Raw genomic sequence first — 17,101 nt, forward strand, 5'->3', positions numbered from 1 at the left:
CAAATGCTACTTTTTGAAGCCAGGTCCAAGAGTAAACCAATCTGTAAACTCTTGCTGTTTCGTCTCCGTGTGGACAACCAACTGCGTCTTTCTTAAAACGATTACGTCATACATAGCGTAGCCCAACTATGCCGCATGCACGTGTCAAACCAAAAACACTATGGCGTATTACAGGGTTGTGTTCGTGCAGAAGCTATTGAGCTTATTATGGCTTTTACAGCATAATCTTTCCCATCATGCATCTGGTGGAAGTTCACAGCAACAATTTTTGAATAGAGGACAAGGTGTAGAAGGAGATGGACATCGCATTTAAGTTAATATCTCTTATCATCCAATGTTTTTAGATAATTTACATCGAGTGGAGACGAAAGGAAAGTTAAACACCGAAGCAACTTTGCATGTTACTGCAACAACTGAGGAACTATCCCGTAAATGCTTCAGAATAAAAGTACAGCATGAAAACAAAAGTTATCTCACCACAGTAACAAACTGCTCGGGCTTTTACTTTGAAAATCCCAAATGGAGGTTTACCGTATGTGTCATGTCAGCCTGGAATGAATTGACAAACAAGCTACACAAGCACACAGGTGCAGAGATCTGACCACAGCTCTGAGCAGAAAAGTTTTCCAATCTCTTTAGTTCTTAGTGGACATTCAGTGGCTCCAGACTGATCTGCTCTCATGTTCATATTTTGAGGAATGAAATGAATTAATGTGCCTATGCACAACACTGGCACCCACTGGTCATGGACGACAGTTGCATCACTGAAAACACAATTTCACAAAAACACAAGGACCAGACCAAAGACTTACAACAATATCAAACACATTTGATATTGTCATAACAAGAAGACTTAAGAAAGACCGCCTTAAAACGGCTAAAATCGAGTCTTATGACCACCTTACACCTAATGACTGTGCCATAGGAGCGAGCTGCTACTTCAGCGAGACTCCCATGATTTTACTCCAACTTGAGAATTTGACTTTGAAATTGGAGTAAAATCCGTTAGGTGTAAGGCCGCCTTTAGCTCCATCTTGTTCTTTGTTTCTTGTCTGATCCAGAGTTAGTTTAAGACAGCATGGCTGCTGCTGCAGATTGGACTCAAAAGCCCATATCAGAAACCAAATGAGGGACATCATTCAGGCTTTATCCAGCGTTTTCCACACACTATAATTTCACCCTAGATTTTTGAGAACTGGTGTATTCTTCTTGCAATGCCTTCAAATTCTGAAGGTACTGGCCCACTGTACACATTTAATACTACTCTGATGCACCACCAAACTCTGCAACTTCATTGTCTTCAGTTCAGAAATACTTTCAATCAAACCTTCAAGCCATGCTGTTTATTTACCATCTTATCGCCATTTTCTGTAGATTGTTTTTGACATTACGCAGGAGAAAAACTGTTAAAAAGTAGTGTCACCAGTCAGTCGATGCTATGAGTTTACAGTGAACACTGATGTTCTCCAATAAAGTTCTCTGCGTTCAGTATGCAGTAACGTCTGCTGCTTTTCTCATGTCCAGATAAAACCATTTTTATTGGTGGAGTAAACTGACAAATTACAGGCCAGGGCTTAAAGATTTTGACCACCAGAAAGCTGGGAATCTCAGTACTAAAGGTACTGAAGGAGCTTATTTTTGAATGTTTCAGGTCAACTTCCATTTATCTGCTGGTTTTGCCCTCTAACCCTGCTCCTTCTTTCCTCAGAATATTTGCCATGGTACATGGGAAGGCTCTGAGATCCACCTTGCTCTCACTCCTCCTCCACATCATCTTCGTCACCGCCCATGGTCGCTCCTATCCTCGCTTCACCCGTAATGACACTGAATTCCAGCACCTGGTGCTCCACCCAGACCCCTCTTTGGGGACAGTGTACTTGGGGGCCAGGGACCACCTCTTCCAGCTGGACGGATCAGATGGACTCCGCCTGGAGCAGGAGGAAACGACCGGTCCTGTGAGCGACAGCAAGGACTGCCTTCCCCCAGTCACCGAGGTGAACTGTCCTCAGGCACGGAGAACCAGCAATCACAACAAACTACTGCTGGTGGATCCAAAGGCGCTGGAGCTGATCACCTGTGGCAGCATCCACCAGGGCACCTGTCAGAAACGCAGCCTGGCATCCATAAAGAAGGTTCTGTTTTCTACTGAGAGACCTGTGGATACGCAGTATGTTGCTGCCAATGACCCGTTCGTGTCCACTGTGGGGTTGGTGGTGGGACTTCGTGGAGGGGAGAGGACCGTGATGTATGTGGGTAGGGGCTATACTGCCAGCCATCCTCCTATCTCCACTCGCCACCTTTCATCAGAGCCCGTCTTTTCCTACGAGGAGACCGCCAAGCTAGCTGTGGCCGGCCGTTTGTCGGAATATGACCACCATTTTGTCAAAGCTTTTACCCGACGGTCGTATGTGTACTTCCTGTTTTACCGCCGTGACATCAAGTCAGCATCCAGGGAGTATCGGACCTACGCTGCCAGAGTGTGCCTCGATGATACATCGTACTACTCCTACGTGGAAGTTCCTCTGGTCTGCAAATCTCCCTTCTTTACCTCCAGGACTTACAACCTGCTCCAGGCCGCCCAGGTACTGTTCATCTATACTTCTCTGTAGCTGTCTTGATTATTTATACTGGTATCTACAACATGCTTTGTTATTCCAAAACACAACACTGGATATTATCCAGAGCCTCAAATGTTGTTTCAGATATGGCCAGTTTTTCCATTCAGTATGGTTTCCATCAGAGTCAATGCAAAGGCAGTTCTGTGAAAATAAATCACATAAATCCAAAAATTTTAATTTTTTTTTATAACTAAAATGCAAATAAAGGAAAAAAAGACAAGGAAAGAAAAAAAGGAAAACACTTTACAAAATGAAAAATGTGTGATAAAATGCAAAAAAAATATTTCGCTAAAGGCAAAGAGTTTAAAGAAAACTTAAAAAATAAACAAACAATTCCCAAATCCCTCCCCCCAAATATTTACCCTTATGCAAAAGTTTTAGTTAAAATATTAAGATATTTGACAGAATGCTAAATTATTTAATGGAAATGAAATAATATTTTTCTTGCACAAAATTTGGAATAATAAAATAAGACCTTTAACAAAATGAAAAATATTTCAGAAAAATTGCAAAATGTGAAAGAAAGTGAAAAAACTGCTTCTTAAAAAGCAATTAAGATTTCACATAATGCAATGATACCTAAACAACTGTGTAAAAAATACACAATGTAAAATATTTAAAAATTAAGAACATATCAGGGAACACAAACATTGTAATGTAAAAAATAAAACTTGATTCCTGGAATTGAAAAATTCCATAAGTACATAAAAACATTTCTAAATATACAAAAAAATATATGAAAAAAAAAACAGAGAATTTCATTGACTATTGAATTGTCTGAAAAAATTTAACTGATTACAAATATTTTTAATATATGCATATAAAATCTTTTAAAAAGTTGCAAAATACATAAGAACAAAGACAAAAACAACCGTAAATACAAAAATATTTCATGCAATGCCAGAAAGAAACATTTCACTAAATTCAAAATAGTCACTAGGTTCATAGAAAAAATTTTCACAATGTAAACATTTTTATGATATTTAGAAAAATGAAAAAAATTGTAAACACCTATTTTTTTTTTACAATTCCAAAAACCTTTCACCTAATGCAAACATATTTGATAAGTACATAAAATTATTTTTAAAAGATGCAAAATATAAAAGGAAAAAGACAAAAAAAAACCAAAACAAAACAAAACAAACAAAAAAAAAACCAGTAAACACAAAAATATTTCATGCAATGCCAAAAAATAAATATTTCACTAGATTCAGACTAGTTATTTTCATGATGCATATTATTTATATTCAGGAAAATGAAAAAAAAATTATAAACAGATATTTTTGCAATTACAGAATCATTTCACTTAATGCAAACGTATGTAATAAATACATCAAACCAGATTTAACAAAATGCAAGTTTTCATGAAAAATCCAAAAAACTTCCAATGAATACAAAGTGTTTTATGCAATAAAAAATATTTCAATACGCTCAATACAAAAATGTAAATACTTAAGAACATTTGAAAAAAAAAAGATTGGTAGTAAAAAAAAAACTTTCAGTAGATGCAAACCTAAAAAAATGAAATATATTAAAGAAAAATAGAAAAACAAGCAGTAAAAACAAAATCGTTATGCAGTGCACCGAACATTTCTCTGAATCTTTAAGAAATACGGAGATTCATTTTTTTCAATGTGTAAAATTTAGTCAATCTGATAAAAAAAAATCCTAGAAACAAAAAAAGGAAAAATACATAAAACATTTCACTTCATGCAAAAAATTTGACCCCAAAACTGCAAAAACATTTCAGTAAATATAAAAATATTTAATAAAGCTGCAAAAAAAAAAAAAAAAAAAAATCACCACACACATTTTAGGCTTCCTAAAGCATGCAATTGCAAAATACCTGTGAATGTTTGTGTTTTACCCATAAGTGAAGTGTTTTTGTTTTTCATGAAACCTTTTTTTTAACAGCAAATATTTTGTAGTTGTCCTTCAGGGCCTCTTTAATTTAAACAATAGATCTGATCCATTTCTTCAAGTCAGAAAAACAGGCTAAAACAGTTTGTCATCAGGATATTTGAATCAAAAGATTTTGCTTTCAGAAGTTCACATGAGGGTTAAACTGATGCTGATTGAGTGTTTTGAACTTCCCTGAGATTTTCCCACGTCTTTGTTACATCAGGTGGGCCAAGGTGTGGGCCAGGATGGCGAGGACCTGCTGGGAGTCTTCTCCACCCGTACGGGCTTGGCCAACAACAATCCCTTGGACGCCTCGGCCCTGTGCGTTTACCGGCTGGATGAGCTCGACAGACACATCGACTCCACCCGTGACCTCTGCTACACCCAGGACGGCCGGGTGGAGGGCAGGGGGGAGGTTGCCTACATAGAGTACGAGGTCAAGTCCAGCTGTGCCAACCTGCCTATGGTACGTTTGCACTTGATTCATGTTTTTGTGGTAAAACATCAACATCAGCCTTGTTTTGATTTTCTCTTTTGAAGGAGGAGAAAGTATTTTTTAAAAGCTATTATATCTTCTATTAAAAACTCTTACAGACTCTGACATGATTTTCTTGTTCTTCATGAAGTATATGGTCCTAGTGAAGTCAGTCAGTTCCTCAGAAAGACCAAATAAAAAACAGTAATAAGGGATAAAGAGATTGCTGGCAAAAAAGACTGAGTAAAAGAAAAGAACAAAGCAGGCAAGTCTTATAATGAGGCTCTCATTGAAGATCTCCCAGATGCCCCAGGAGAAGCCTCACCCAGCTGCAGCCCTCCCCTGACCCCCTCTGTAGCTGCTCAGGTCCCGCCAACCCTCAGAACCATTTAATGGGATCGTTAGGGATCAATAAACCAAACTAACTCTGGATCAGCTGGTCTGCTGCTTAATGAGCTCTGACAAGGAGTTCTTTTGAAACCCACTGACATAAGAGGAACGAGAGGGACGGATAGGGCACGCTGAATACATGGGAACTGAGAGACAAGCATTCAGAGTGACAGCGACAAAGAATAAAATAATCATCGAGGGGAAGAAAAGGAGATGCTGATTGCTGTCGCTGCTTACTTTAGGGCCAATTATCTGGAGCCAGAGTTAAAAGACTTAGTGAAGAGTAAGATTTGGAGTGCTTGTTTGCCAAACTGAAGGAACGGCTTGGCTGCGTTCTCATAAGTCTACTTTAATCTATTGAGCAATCCTCTTATGGTGAATTAAGAGGATTCAAAGGCTCTGAGGCAATACAAGAAGAGAATAAAGAGCAACAGAAAGAGGCATGAAGAAGTATTTGTTAGTTAAGTTTTGGATGCTTTAAGATCAATTAAAATAATCTCAATGTTTACAGTATTTTTCCCAGCAGAGTAAGAATACACATCAAAATAGGTGGTACCTGATCTCAGTCACCAGGAGTAATCACTGATACAGGCTTATTGCTGATAGTGGACTGCATGGAGGGTGCAGGGGTTCAGCTCCAGTTCCCATACCTTGCTGTGCAGGTTTGCATGCATTGGTTCCCTCCAGGTGCTCTAGTTTCTTCTCACCATCAAAAACATGCTTATTAGGTTAATTGGTGACTCTAAATTGGCCCTAGGTGTGGGCATACCTGTTTTTTTTGTGGCTGTATGTCGGCCCTGCGCCCAGTCCAGGGCGTACCCGCCTCTCCTCGAATGACAGCTGGGATAGGCTCCAACCACCCATGATCCCAACGGGATAGTCAGTGTAGAAAATAGATGAATAACTTCACACTTTGACTGCTTGGGAAATAAGAGAATGGCTTTATATCAAAGCAGACGAGCTTTAAATCCAATCATAGCTTTTAGTTATGTGATGGGCACAGAGGTCTGGATGGCCAAAGAGCTTAGGACAGTAACAGCTCCCACTGCCACTGCACTGAGCTGCAGAACTGGGCGATTTAATTCTCCAGTAAAAGTCTGATATAAATGCATACTTTAAGTTTTATCACTTTTGACCTTTAAACGGCACAGGGACACTTTGAGCATAAAGTTTACTAAAGTATCTGCAGTTTTACATATTTATCGTGTATTTGGGCTGATAATGCTGGAAATGAAGGGCCATACATTCTTCTACTGGTACTGGTAAGTTTTACAGTGCTGTTGTATTTACCCCTTATTATTATTTTTGTCCATATTTTTCACACTTAAACATTTCAGATTATTATCAAATGTAATATTAGGTACAGATGACCTGAGTTTTTAAATGATGATTTCATTTATTAAGATGAGCCGTGTTTTTTTTTTAAATGCTGAGTTCAATTTAGGCTAAAAGGTCTCAAAAAGCAACACATCATGGTGGCATCTAAAAAAATTTAAAATTTATTCACATCTATCAGTCTGTAAATGGTTGCAAAGCCATTGCTATGGCTCTGGGATACAGCAAACCACTGTGAGAGCCATTATCCACAAACAGAGAAAACTTGGAACAGTGGTAAACCTTCCCAGGAGTGGCTGATCCACCAAAATGACTCCAGCAGGGCATCGAAGACTTATTTAGGGGGTCACAAAAGAACCCAGAACAACATTTAAAGACCTGTAGGCCTCACTTAACTCAGCTAAGGTCAGTGGTGGACTCCAGCAAACCAATGTGAGAGCCATTATTCACAAACAGAGAAAACTTGGAACCTTGGGGAACCTTCCCAGGAGTGGCCAGCCTACCAAAATGACTCCAAGAGCACATCGGAGCCTTTCCAGGGGGTCACAAAAGAACCCAGAATGACACCTTAAGACCTGCAGGCCTCACTTGACTGAGTTTAGGTCAGTGTTCATGATTCATGATAAGAAAGAGACAGCATTAAAATGGCATCATGGGAGAGTTACAAGGGCAAGTGCTTTTTGGATGGTGTGCATCCTGTTAAATGTGGATTGAATCTAACAAAGCATTTCATGAAAAGAACATCATCCTACATCCAAACACGGTGGTGCCAGTGTGATGGTCTGGGGCCGCTTTGCAGCACCAGGATCTGGACCACTTGCCGTCATTGATGGAACCATGAATTCTGCTCTCTACCTCTCCAGCCATCAGTTCATGACCTGAAGCTCAAGCACACTTGGGTTATACAGCAGGAAAATAATCTGAAACTCACCAGCAAGTCCACCTCTAAATGGGTTAAAGGAGCAAAATGAAGGTTTTGAAGCAGTCTAGCCAAAGTCTACACTTAAATCTGATTGAGATGCTGTGGCATGACCTCAGACAGGCCGTTCATGCTGGAAAACTCTCCAATGTGTCTGAATTAAAACACTTCTGCAAAGAAGAGTGGGCCAAAATTCCTCCACAGTGATTTAAAAGACTCATTGCCTGGTATTGCAAACTCTTGTTTGCAGTTGTTGCCACCAAGGATGGAACAACCAGTGATTAGGTTTAGGGGGCAAAGATATTTTTCACATAGGGCCAGCTAGGTTAAGTAATGAAATCTTTTAAAACCTGCAGTTTGCATTCACTTAGGTTGACTTTGATTTAAAGTAGTTTGATGATCTGAAGAAGTGTGACAGATATGCAATAAAATAAGAAGCACTCTACACCGGATACATGATTAAATCTGGCTCCACTGGTAGTAGGAACTGGTTTCCCCTCTAAAATCAGTAACAAAGAGCGTATCAGTTAGTCTTAATGAGTTTTTGTAGTAAAACTGTCTGCTTCTTGATGATTTAAGGACAAACTATCTGACTAATCTCTGTTCTTGTGGCTTGTCACAGAATACTCTTAAAGCGTATCCCTGCGGCTCTGACCACACACCCAGTCCGATGGCGAGCCGGTCCCCATTGGAATCTAAAGCGGTGTGGCAAACCTCTGCAGCCCGTCTCACCGCTGTGGCTGTCAGCGTCAGAGATGGACACAGCATCGCTTTCCTCGGAGACTCCAAGGGGACTTTACACAAGGTAGCTGAAGCCCTTAATGCCTTTATTTTCGTACCAGTTTCTTCAGGTCCTTGAGCCTGCCCCAGCATGCACCTGGTGAGAAGCCAGGAGACGCCCTGGCACATCACAAGTACGTCCCAGAGATCTGTGAATCATGGAAATTTTCAGACCATTAAGCAATATCCTATTAAGGCAGTTTTCTCATTTTCCATCCTAGACAATCATAGAAGCCGGGCTCACTTAATACCATGATCCCTGCAGGCCCGCCCCTGACTCTGTTACTGCCTGCTCCTTCTAAGGATGTCTGTGAATCATTTTCCAGCAAAGCAAACACACCTTACAATTCAGAAAACATTTTCATAGAGCCTTTGCCAGTTCCCATAATACTTAAAGATAGCTATGTAAGTACAACTCTGCAGATTCCAGTCATTCCTACACTCACAGTTTTCCAACGAACACAGACCGGCATACCAGAATGAGCCCATGCTGAATGCATGCAGTTTTGGTTCTGTGGGCTGCAGGATGTGATTGTTGGAAACTGACCACATTTTTCAGATAATGTTTTAGAGAAGTGATGCATGTTTGCAGCTTTTTTTGGAAAACTGGTCAATTGTAGTTCCCACAATAGACTCTAAGCTTTGGTCACACTTTCTGAAGAGCAGATTTTTGTTTCTACAGCACCTTTTGGGCCGACCTTTCTCCTTTTAAGGATTTTTGCCACTTATCTTTGCTACCTTGACCCATTTTTGCCACCTTTTTGGCCATTTTTTGCCATTTTTACCATCATTTTTAACCCCTTTTTACCACCTTCTAGCAACTTCAACCCTTTTTTGCCACTTTTCTGCCATCTTTCTGACACTTAGAACCCATTTTTGACACCTTTTTACTCATTTTTTGCCCACTTTTGCTTTTGTTTGACCCCTTTTTCTCTTAATTTTGCCCTTTTTTTATCACTTTAAACCCATTTTTACCACCTTTTTACAATATTTAATCCTTTTACACCGCTTGTAACCCGTTTTTGCCACTATTTTAACACTTTCAACAAGTTTTTGCTAATTTCAATCCATTGTTTGGGCACTTTTTACCAATTTTTGCCTATTTCTGACTTTGTTCTGCTGCTTTTTTCCCAGTTTTGCCATGATTTTTCATGACTTTTAACCCATTTTTGCTACCTTTTTGGATTTTTTTGCCACATTTAACCTATTTTTGCTACTTTTTTTGCCACTTTTCACCCACTTTTGCTACTGTTTGGCCATTTTGCCCTTTTTTCATCATTTTTAAACCTCTTTTTGACACCTTTTAGCAACTTTAATCTTTTTTTTTTTGTTGCCATTTTTCTGTCACTTGTGATCTAATTTGCTACCTTTTTGACACTCTGAACCCCTTTTTGACACCTTTTTTACCTAATTTTTTTGCTTAATTTTGCCTTTTTTTAATCACTTTAAACAATTTTTACCACCTTTTTACAACATTTAACCCTTTTAGACCACTTGTAACCCATTTTTGCCACTTTCAACAAGTTTTTGCTAATTTCAATCCATTGTTTGGCCACTATTTACTAGGGGTGTAAAGGTACGTGTATTCATACTGAACCGATTCGGTACGGACCCCACTGTACAGATGTGTACCGAATGAATAGATGTGGAGCCAAGCTCATACACAGAAGGAAAACCAGAAAACAACTCACTGTCACACTGTCCTGACAACCACACAACCACAGCAAATGACAGCAACAGCCTGAATATTCCCAGATAAAAGTGTCCTGTTTAGGAGCACTTTGTTTCCCAGTAAAATACAACAGTGGGCAAAGACAACAACAATCGCGCTGACATTATTCTGCAACTGTGTCGCTAAAAGCACGTCGCCCAGCGGACCAATCAACGCATTTTAAAAAGCACCACTCAAACAAGAACGAATGATGATGCATTCATCTTGGCTGGGAAATTTTGGTGTTTAAATAATGGGTCTAAATATGTTAATATATCAATGAAAATAACCTAGTAACTCAAAAATTTATTTATTAAGTAATATTTTTAATCATTGAAGAACTTTTGGAAGGAGGTAACAGCATTATTAATAATATAAATGTAATTTATTCAGCCTATTTATTTTCATATAATTTAATTTAAAGTTAAAATTACATTTTATTTATTTGCTTCAACTACTGTACCAAAAATGTACTGAACCATGACTTCAAAACCGAGGTACGTACAGGACCCAAATTTTTCTGTACCGTTACACCCCTACTCTTTACCATTTTCTGACCTTTTCTGACTTTGTTTTGCAACTTTTTTCGAGTTTTCTCTTTTTTTTCATCACTTTTAACCCATTTTTGCCTTCTTTTGCCCACTATTGCCATCTCCATGATGGCAGGGCCCCAGAAAGCTCTCCTCTTGTAGGCCGCCTTGACTGTAACATTATTTAAAAAGTCTATTTTGTATCAATTTAAATATGATGTGCCTTGAGATTTTGACTTAGGTGTGTCTCGGGCGAAAAACGTTTGAAAATCACTGGTCTATCTGATCATCCATACAGGGAGCAGATAAGAGAAATGTAGGCATGCCTCTGCTGTGAGGTCTTCATGTACTTATTTAATGTCTTGAAGGTCTGTTTTTCTGTCTACATTCTTTGTCTGTGTAAAGAGAGAGAGCCATGGAGTCAGACATGGTGCTGTTAGGTAGCAGATCAAAGCTGCTCTCCGTGTAGCCATCTGAAGTAAGCTATTGTAACAGGATTACCGTATCACAGCAGGACAAATTCCACAGAATCAAGATACAGGACTGCGAGTGTGTTTGGCTCCATTTGATGGCTCTTTTTAGACCTCATACCAGAGAGCTTTGGACGTGCTTCCAAGAACAAAGTGTTACAAACTTGACTCCAAAGTTTTGTTAAAGGGCTCTTTTTATGATGATCTCTACCTGAAGACAGGTTAAAGAATCTCCTAAGAGACAGTAACACAGTTCCTAATAAGAACGGGTTTGTTCATACAAACCCAATTCCAAAAAAAAGTTGGGCCACTGTGTAAAATGTAAAATAAAAACAGAATGCAATGATTGGAAAATCTCATAAACCCATATTTTACTCACAAAAACATGTCAGATGTTGAAACTGAGACATTTTACCATTTCATGGAAAGTATTAGCTCTTTTTGAACTTGATGGCAACAACACACCTTAAAAAAAAAGACAGGGCGATGGATGGCTGAAAAAAGTAAGTGTACCGGTCAAAAAACAACCAGAGGAACATATTGAAACTAATTAGGTTAATTGGGTGTAAAAGGAGAATTATAGAGAGTCGGAGTCTCTCAGAAGTAAAGGTGGGCAGATGTTCACCAATCCAAACTGTGTCTAGAAAATGTGAAACAGGTTCAGAAAAATGCTCCTTAATATGAAATTGTGATGACTGATTATCCCACCATCTACAGTCCATGAAATCTTCAAAAGATTCAGAGAATCTGGAGAAATCTCTGCATGCAAGCGTTAGGCCAAAGGTCAATATTGGATGCATGTTATCTTCAGGCCCTCAGGAGCCACTGCATTAAAAACAGGCACGATTCTGTTCTGGAAATCTCTGCATGGGCTCAGGAACACTTGCAGAAGTCACTCTGTTGACACAGTTCACTGTGCCATTCACAAATGGCGGTTAAAGCTGGAGCATGTAAAGAAGAAGCCGTTTGTAAAAATGATCCAGAAACACCACCGTCCTCTTTGGGCCAAAGCTAATTTAAAATGGACTGAGGCAAAATGGAAAACTGTTCTGTGGTCACATGAATCCAAATAGGAAAATCTTTTTGGAGACCGCTGATGCTGTGTCCTGTGTACTAAAGAGGAGATGGACCATCTAGCTTGTTATTCTGGCTCAGTTCTAAAGCCTGCATCTCTGATGGTATGGGGATGCAATAGTTCCTATGGCATGGGCAGCTTACACATCTGGAAAGTAACTATCAATGCTTAGAAGTAGAAAGAGGTTTTAGAGCAACATATGCTCCCATCTAGACATCTCTTTCAGGGAGGACAATGCTAAACCACATACCACATCCATCACAACAGCATGGCTTCACAGTAGAAGAGTCTAAGTCCTGAACGGGCCTACCTGCAGTCCAGACCTTTCACCAACAGAAAACATTTGGAGCTTCACAGAAGGAAAAATCCAGAAAAGGGGGACCCATGAGTGTTGAATAGGACAATATTCCTCTCCCAAATGTCCAGCAACTTCCCAGATATTTACAGACTGTTGTTAAAAGAAGAGGGGGTGCTACACGATGGTGGCCCTGTCCCTACTTTTTTAACCTGTATTGCTGCTATCAAATTCAAAATGAACTAATATTTTTCATGAAGTTGTAAAATGATTCAGTTTTAACATCTGATATGTTATTTATGTTCTATATGAGATTTGAAAATCAGTGCATTCTGGTTTTATTTACATTATACAAAGCGGCCCAACTTTTTTAGTATTCAGGTTGTATTTAACATGCAAGATTCTGAATTAATGCCCACATATATCATCAATAAGTAGGTGTTTTTCTGCTGACTGCTCCAAATTAATGTTTAAAACATAAAAATGTATGAGGCCCCAATACGGTAGAAAATATGTATTTTCAGTTTTAAGACTTTATCAGGACAAAAAGTGCATAAACACTCCATAGTGTCTTGCTCATAAGTGTAATATATTTCCATTAATTTAATTGTTATGCCAGCATCTGGCATATCTAACTGTGGAATCAAATAAGAGTCTTTTTACTGGGCAATAGGAGTGACCAGGTACATAAAGTCCACACCAAAAGTAGTGATTTAAAAAATGTCTACATTGGCAGCTTCATTCGCTTAATTGTTATGTTAATTATCAGTTTCTGTATCTGGCCTTTTTTTTAACAATCGGTGCAGCTAAAGTTTAAATAATTACTATAATATAAATATTAATATACTGTCAGGAGACTGTAGTTTTGGGGAAGTTAAAAACATTTTAACTTTGGACCTAAATTGATCAACACCACCATGCATCATCCATGCAGATGACATTGCTTTTCAGTTAAAAGAATGATGGTTCATAGGTTAAGTTGCTCTGTAATAATTGGCTGTTGCCCTTCATCTGATGTTATGACTCCAGTCTTTGTGTGTGAAATCGCAGCCCACAAAGCTACGGATGGGTTTACTTCTTCTGCATAATGAAAAATGTTGATCTTCACCATCATAAGGTCGGCCCCTTCCTGACCATGCCTTAAAAATTTCCGCTAAAACAGAACTGGGATTGATTAGAGCACATGGGGAAATAATTTCTCATTGTTGGAAATAAAATAAACTCCTCCACCTAGCCTAACTTCTTATAAAATCTATAGACAACCTAAATATAGCATCACATCATCTGCAAAATATGAAATGCTTCAGGACAAAAGGTGTGAGTGTTTGCAAGTCACTAAGCATTACAGAGCTGTTTTCCATGCTATAATGTTTTGAGTGCATCTTCTTAATGGGACGACAGATTCTCCATTGTGTTCACTGTGATCAAGTGAGCAGCTCATGGAGAGAGGCATAAAAACCTCTGCTAATCTCATTAAGACGTGGTAACATGAGAGTTTGAAGGCCCGGGAATCACTCCAGCCAGAGGTGTCTTCCTTCGCTTCATATTGGATTTGACTGTTCAGTAATCACATTCACGGCCACTTCTGCTGCGATCCTGCACAAGCCTAATGTGATTTGTGTTTGAGTCGTGGGCTGACGATATTCCTTCTCCTCCTTTTCCTTTTTTTTCTAGTCTGTATTTTTATCCCACCACTTTCTCCTAAAAGAGTACTTTAGTGATTTTGGTTGCATGTGCTGCAAGTATCTCATATTCATTGTGATTTATGAAGTATTGTTGTTTTTCTGATTTATTTTTCAGGTTTATCTGGGACAGGATGGTCGTGTGGAAGTCTACGCAAATATGACGATCCAGCCAAACTCACCCATTAACAGCGACCTCTTACTGGACAAGAACGGAGCAAACGTCTACATCATGACCAAAACCACAGTAAGTCCAGAGATACAGAAACAGTAGGACCAGCTGAGGACAGAAATGGCTGTCCTCAAGCTGAAACTGAAACCATCATCTAGTCATGCCTCCACAAAGTTTCCATTTGCTGGATAGTGTGAAAGTACAGTGGTGGGTCAGGAAGAAGAGCTGTAGAGTTTGTTAGATTTAATAAGCAAGTTCATCTTTGAGTCAGGACAAACATTTGTGCCTAAGAAAATCCTTCAAAGTGTTCCAGAGATATCACAAAGATTACCATGAGGCCCTGTGACCTTTAACAGTCAACCAATGATGTTCCAAATAAGGTCAGTACATCCTTGGTTCAGGGTGGACATTAGTGCAAAGTTTGATGGAAATCCGTCAAAGAGTGGTACCTAAAAAGCTTACAGTTTTAGCTGTTCTCATTTGTATGGTCTAGCATTTAGGCCATAATCCTCCAAAAGTATGGCACAGGTTCAAGTCTAGCCGTGGTTCCCTTCTAGAGCTGTGAAAAAATATCGATACGTTAATATATCACAATACTTTGACATCCGATACAATATCGATACTTCAACTCTTCATATTGATTTTTTGTAAAAAATAAAAAATCATATTTCAGCTGAGTTGTTAGTAAAATACGACTTCCGCACCTCCACTGCGGTAGATGGCACCGAAGAGCTACTCTGCTGTATGTCGCCGCGGCATTTCCTGTAGAAGCAGTCAGAGTGCGTAGGTGAAAGGAGCGAACATGGCTGACAAATTAACAACACCTGCACAATTCAAAGCAGACGTTTGGAAGCATTTTGGCTTCAAAGTTAAAACGGGGAGCACAAACAGCGAGTCAGAGAAAGGAAATGCCGTTTGCAAGCTCTGTCTTGCTGCCGTGAAATATAGGGGGAACACCACCGTCTTGTGTGATTTACATATACATAATCTCTATATTTTTCTTAGTTAACTGAGTAGAATATCACAATATATCACAATATCATGATATCCTGATATATCGTGATACTATTTTTATCGTGATGCGTATCGTATCGTGAGGTTCTTGCAAATACTCACCTCTATTCCCTTCCCACATGACTTCCCTACTCTGTTCCCATGATTTTCTATCCACTTTCCCATCAAATAAAGGCTTAAAGCCTAAAATTTATCTTACATAAAGAATAGGACCATGCAAAAGCTTCCAAAGGATTTTATAATTAGCAACCAATTAGAAGTATGTTGGCCATAATTGTTTTAACCTAGATTCGTTAGAGCAGTGGCTCCCAACCGATCTTGCATCAGGACCCACCACCACCTCCTTCATTACCAATTATAACCCATATTTCTTAAAATGTTCAACCATATCTTAATGATTTTAATGAGAACATGAGTTAGTTTGGACTTGAGATGGAACAAAAGATGAGACGGAGAAATGAGGTGGAGACTTTTCATTTAAATTAAAGCAAACCAAACACTTTCTGCCACAAGTTTTTCCCCAGGCACCCTGAAAATGGTTTTGTGATCATCTTTTGTTTCCCAATCTTGGGTCTAAGACCGTCCCTGGTAGGTGGGTAGGGGGGATAGCAAAGCTCCTTTCACTGTGGGTTGAATTTGCACATATTTCATTTTATTTTGTTTTATTTATTCATGTGATTTATTTTTAATTTCATGTCATTTTTATTTATAAAATCTTGTTTTCAAGGATGTCCTGGCTGACACAGACAGCATAACTTTTTTTAAAGATTATTTTTTGGGTATTCTGCCTGTTTTTTTTTTACAAAGAATTGTAACAAACAATGGGTAGCCATGCAGGGAAAATTTAGAACATGTTACAAAATAGAAATGACCTTTAAGACACAAATAAGAAATTTAAATAGCAAATGTTTGTCATAATCAACCACAGTCTTGTGTAAATCAGGCAAAGCATCTTCAGCATCCTCTTTTATGTGTCCCTAAAGACCAGATCATGAAATTTCAGGTCTTTTTAATTCCAAGCAAAGAGAGCGGCAAACTTTGATGCCTCCTGGCCCACTTCAAGCAGGAACAGACAGTAAGAATCGATCCTGGGATTGAAGAACACAAGTTCCCCGCTCTTCTGACCGATGTTGGTCAGAAGGTATGAAGAAGTATATCATAATATGTCTGTGTTTTAGTTTTAGAAATACTTTACTGATGTTTCTAAGTTAACAAATGTTTTTATAAAACATAAATAAATTAAAGACAATCGAGTATGTTTAAATATGTGTAAATGTTTGAAACTCTTCAGTAGAGCCTGTTGTGTTTCCATCCTGTTTAATCTCTTTTTTTTAGAGATTTCAGGAATATTAAACATTCAAATATAGTCCAAATATATTATCACAACAATAAAAGAACAAGTGAAAGATCATTTGAGCTGCAGGATTAATAAAATACACAGGATTAAACTGATGTTATCTGCAGAAAGCCTTTGCAGCTTTTAATTTGCTTAATCTTTGAACCACTCGACATTTTCGAGAGTCCGTCCATTCAGCCTCTCCCCAGATGTCTCCATCCACGAGACAGAACACGTCTTGTCATTCATGGTCAGACGATTTATCGTCTGTCAGACTTTTTCAGACGTTGGTACTTCCTCAAGCTGTGTCTCTCTCGCAGATAAAGAGGATAAAAGGAAAAGAGGCAGAGAGCGTACGAGCGAACAGAGAGGCCAGCTGGCTGCTGAGGTCAGAGGT

At 38.8% G+C, this 17,101-nt stretch overlaps 1 protein-coding gene across 1 annotated transcript in view; it reads left to right on the top strand.

Annotated features, from left to right (window-relative positions):
* Nucleotides 1–17,101, top strand: part of LOC121517687 (plexin-B1-like) — a 139,946-nt gene that overhangs the window by 73,495 nt on the left and 49,350 nt on the right. The window contains exons 4-7 of the mRNA XM_041799652.1: nucleotides 1,709–2,582; nucleotides 4,744–4,986; nucleotides 8,262–8,444; nucleotides 14,301–14,429. Of these exons, the coding sequence (XP_041655586.1) occupies nucleotides 1,719–2,582; nucleotides 4,744–4,986; nucleotides 8,262–8,444; nucleotides 14,301–14,429 (1,419 nt within the window). The 5' untranslated portion in view covers nucleotides 1,709–1,718. The remainder of the gene's footprint in view (nucleotides 1–1,708; nucleotides 2,583–4,743; nucleotides 4,987–8,261; nucleotides 8,445–14,300; nucleotides 14,430–17,101) is intronic.

Source organism: Cheilinus undulatus, linkage group 11, assembly GCF_018320785.1.
Source record: "Cheilinus undulatus linkage group 11, ASM1832078v1, whole genome shotgun sequence".
NCBI lineage: Eukaryota > Metazoa > Chordata > Actinopteri > Labriformes > Labridae > Cheilinus > Cheilinus undulatus.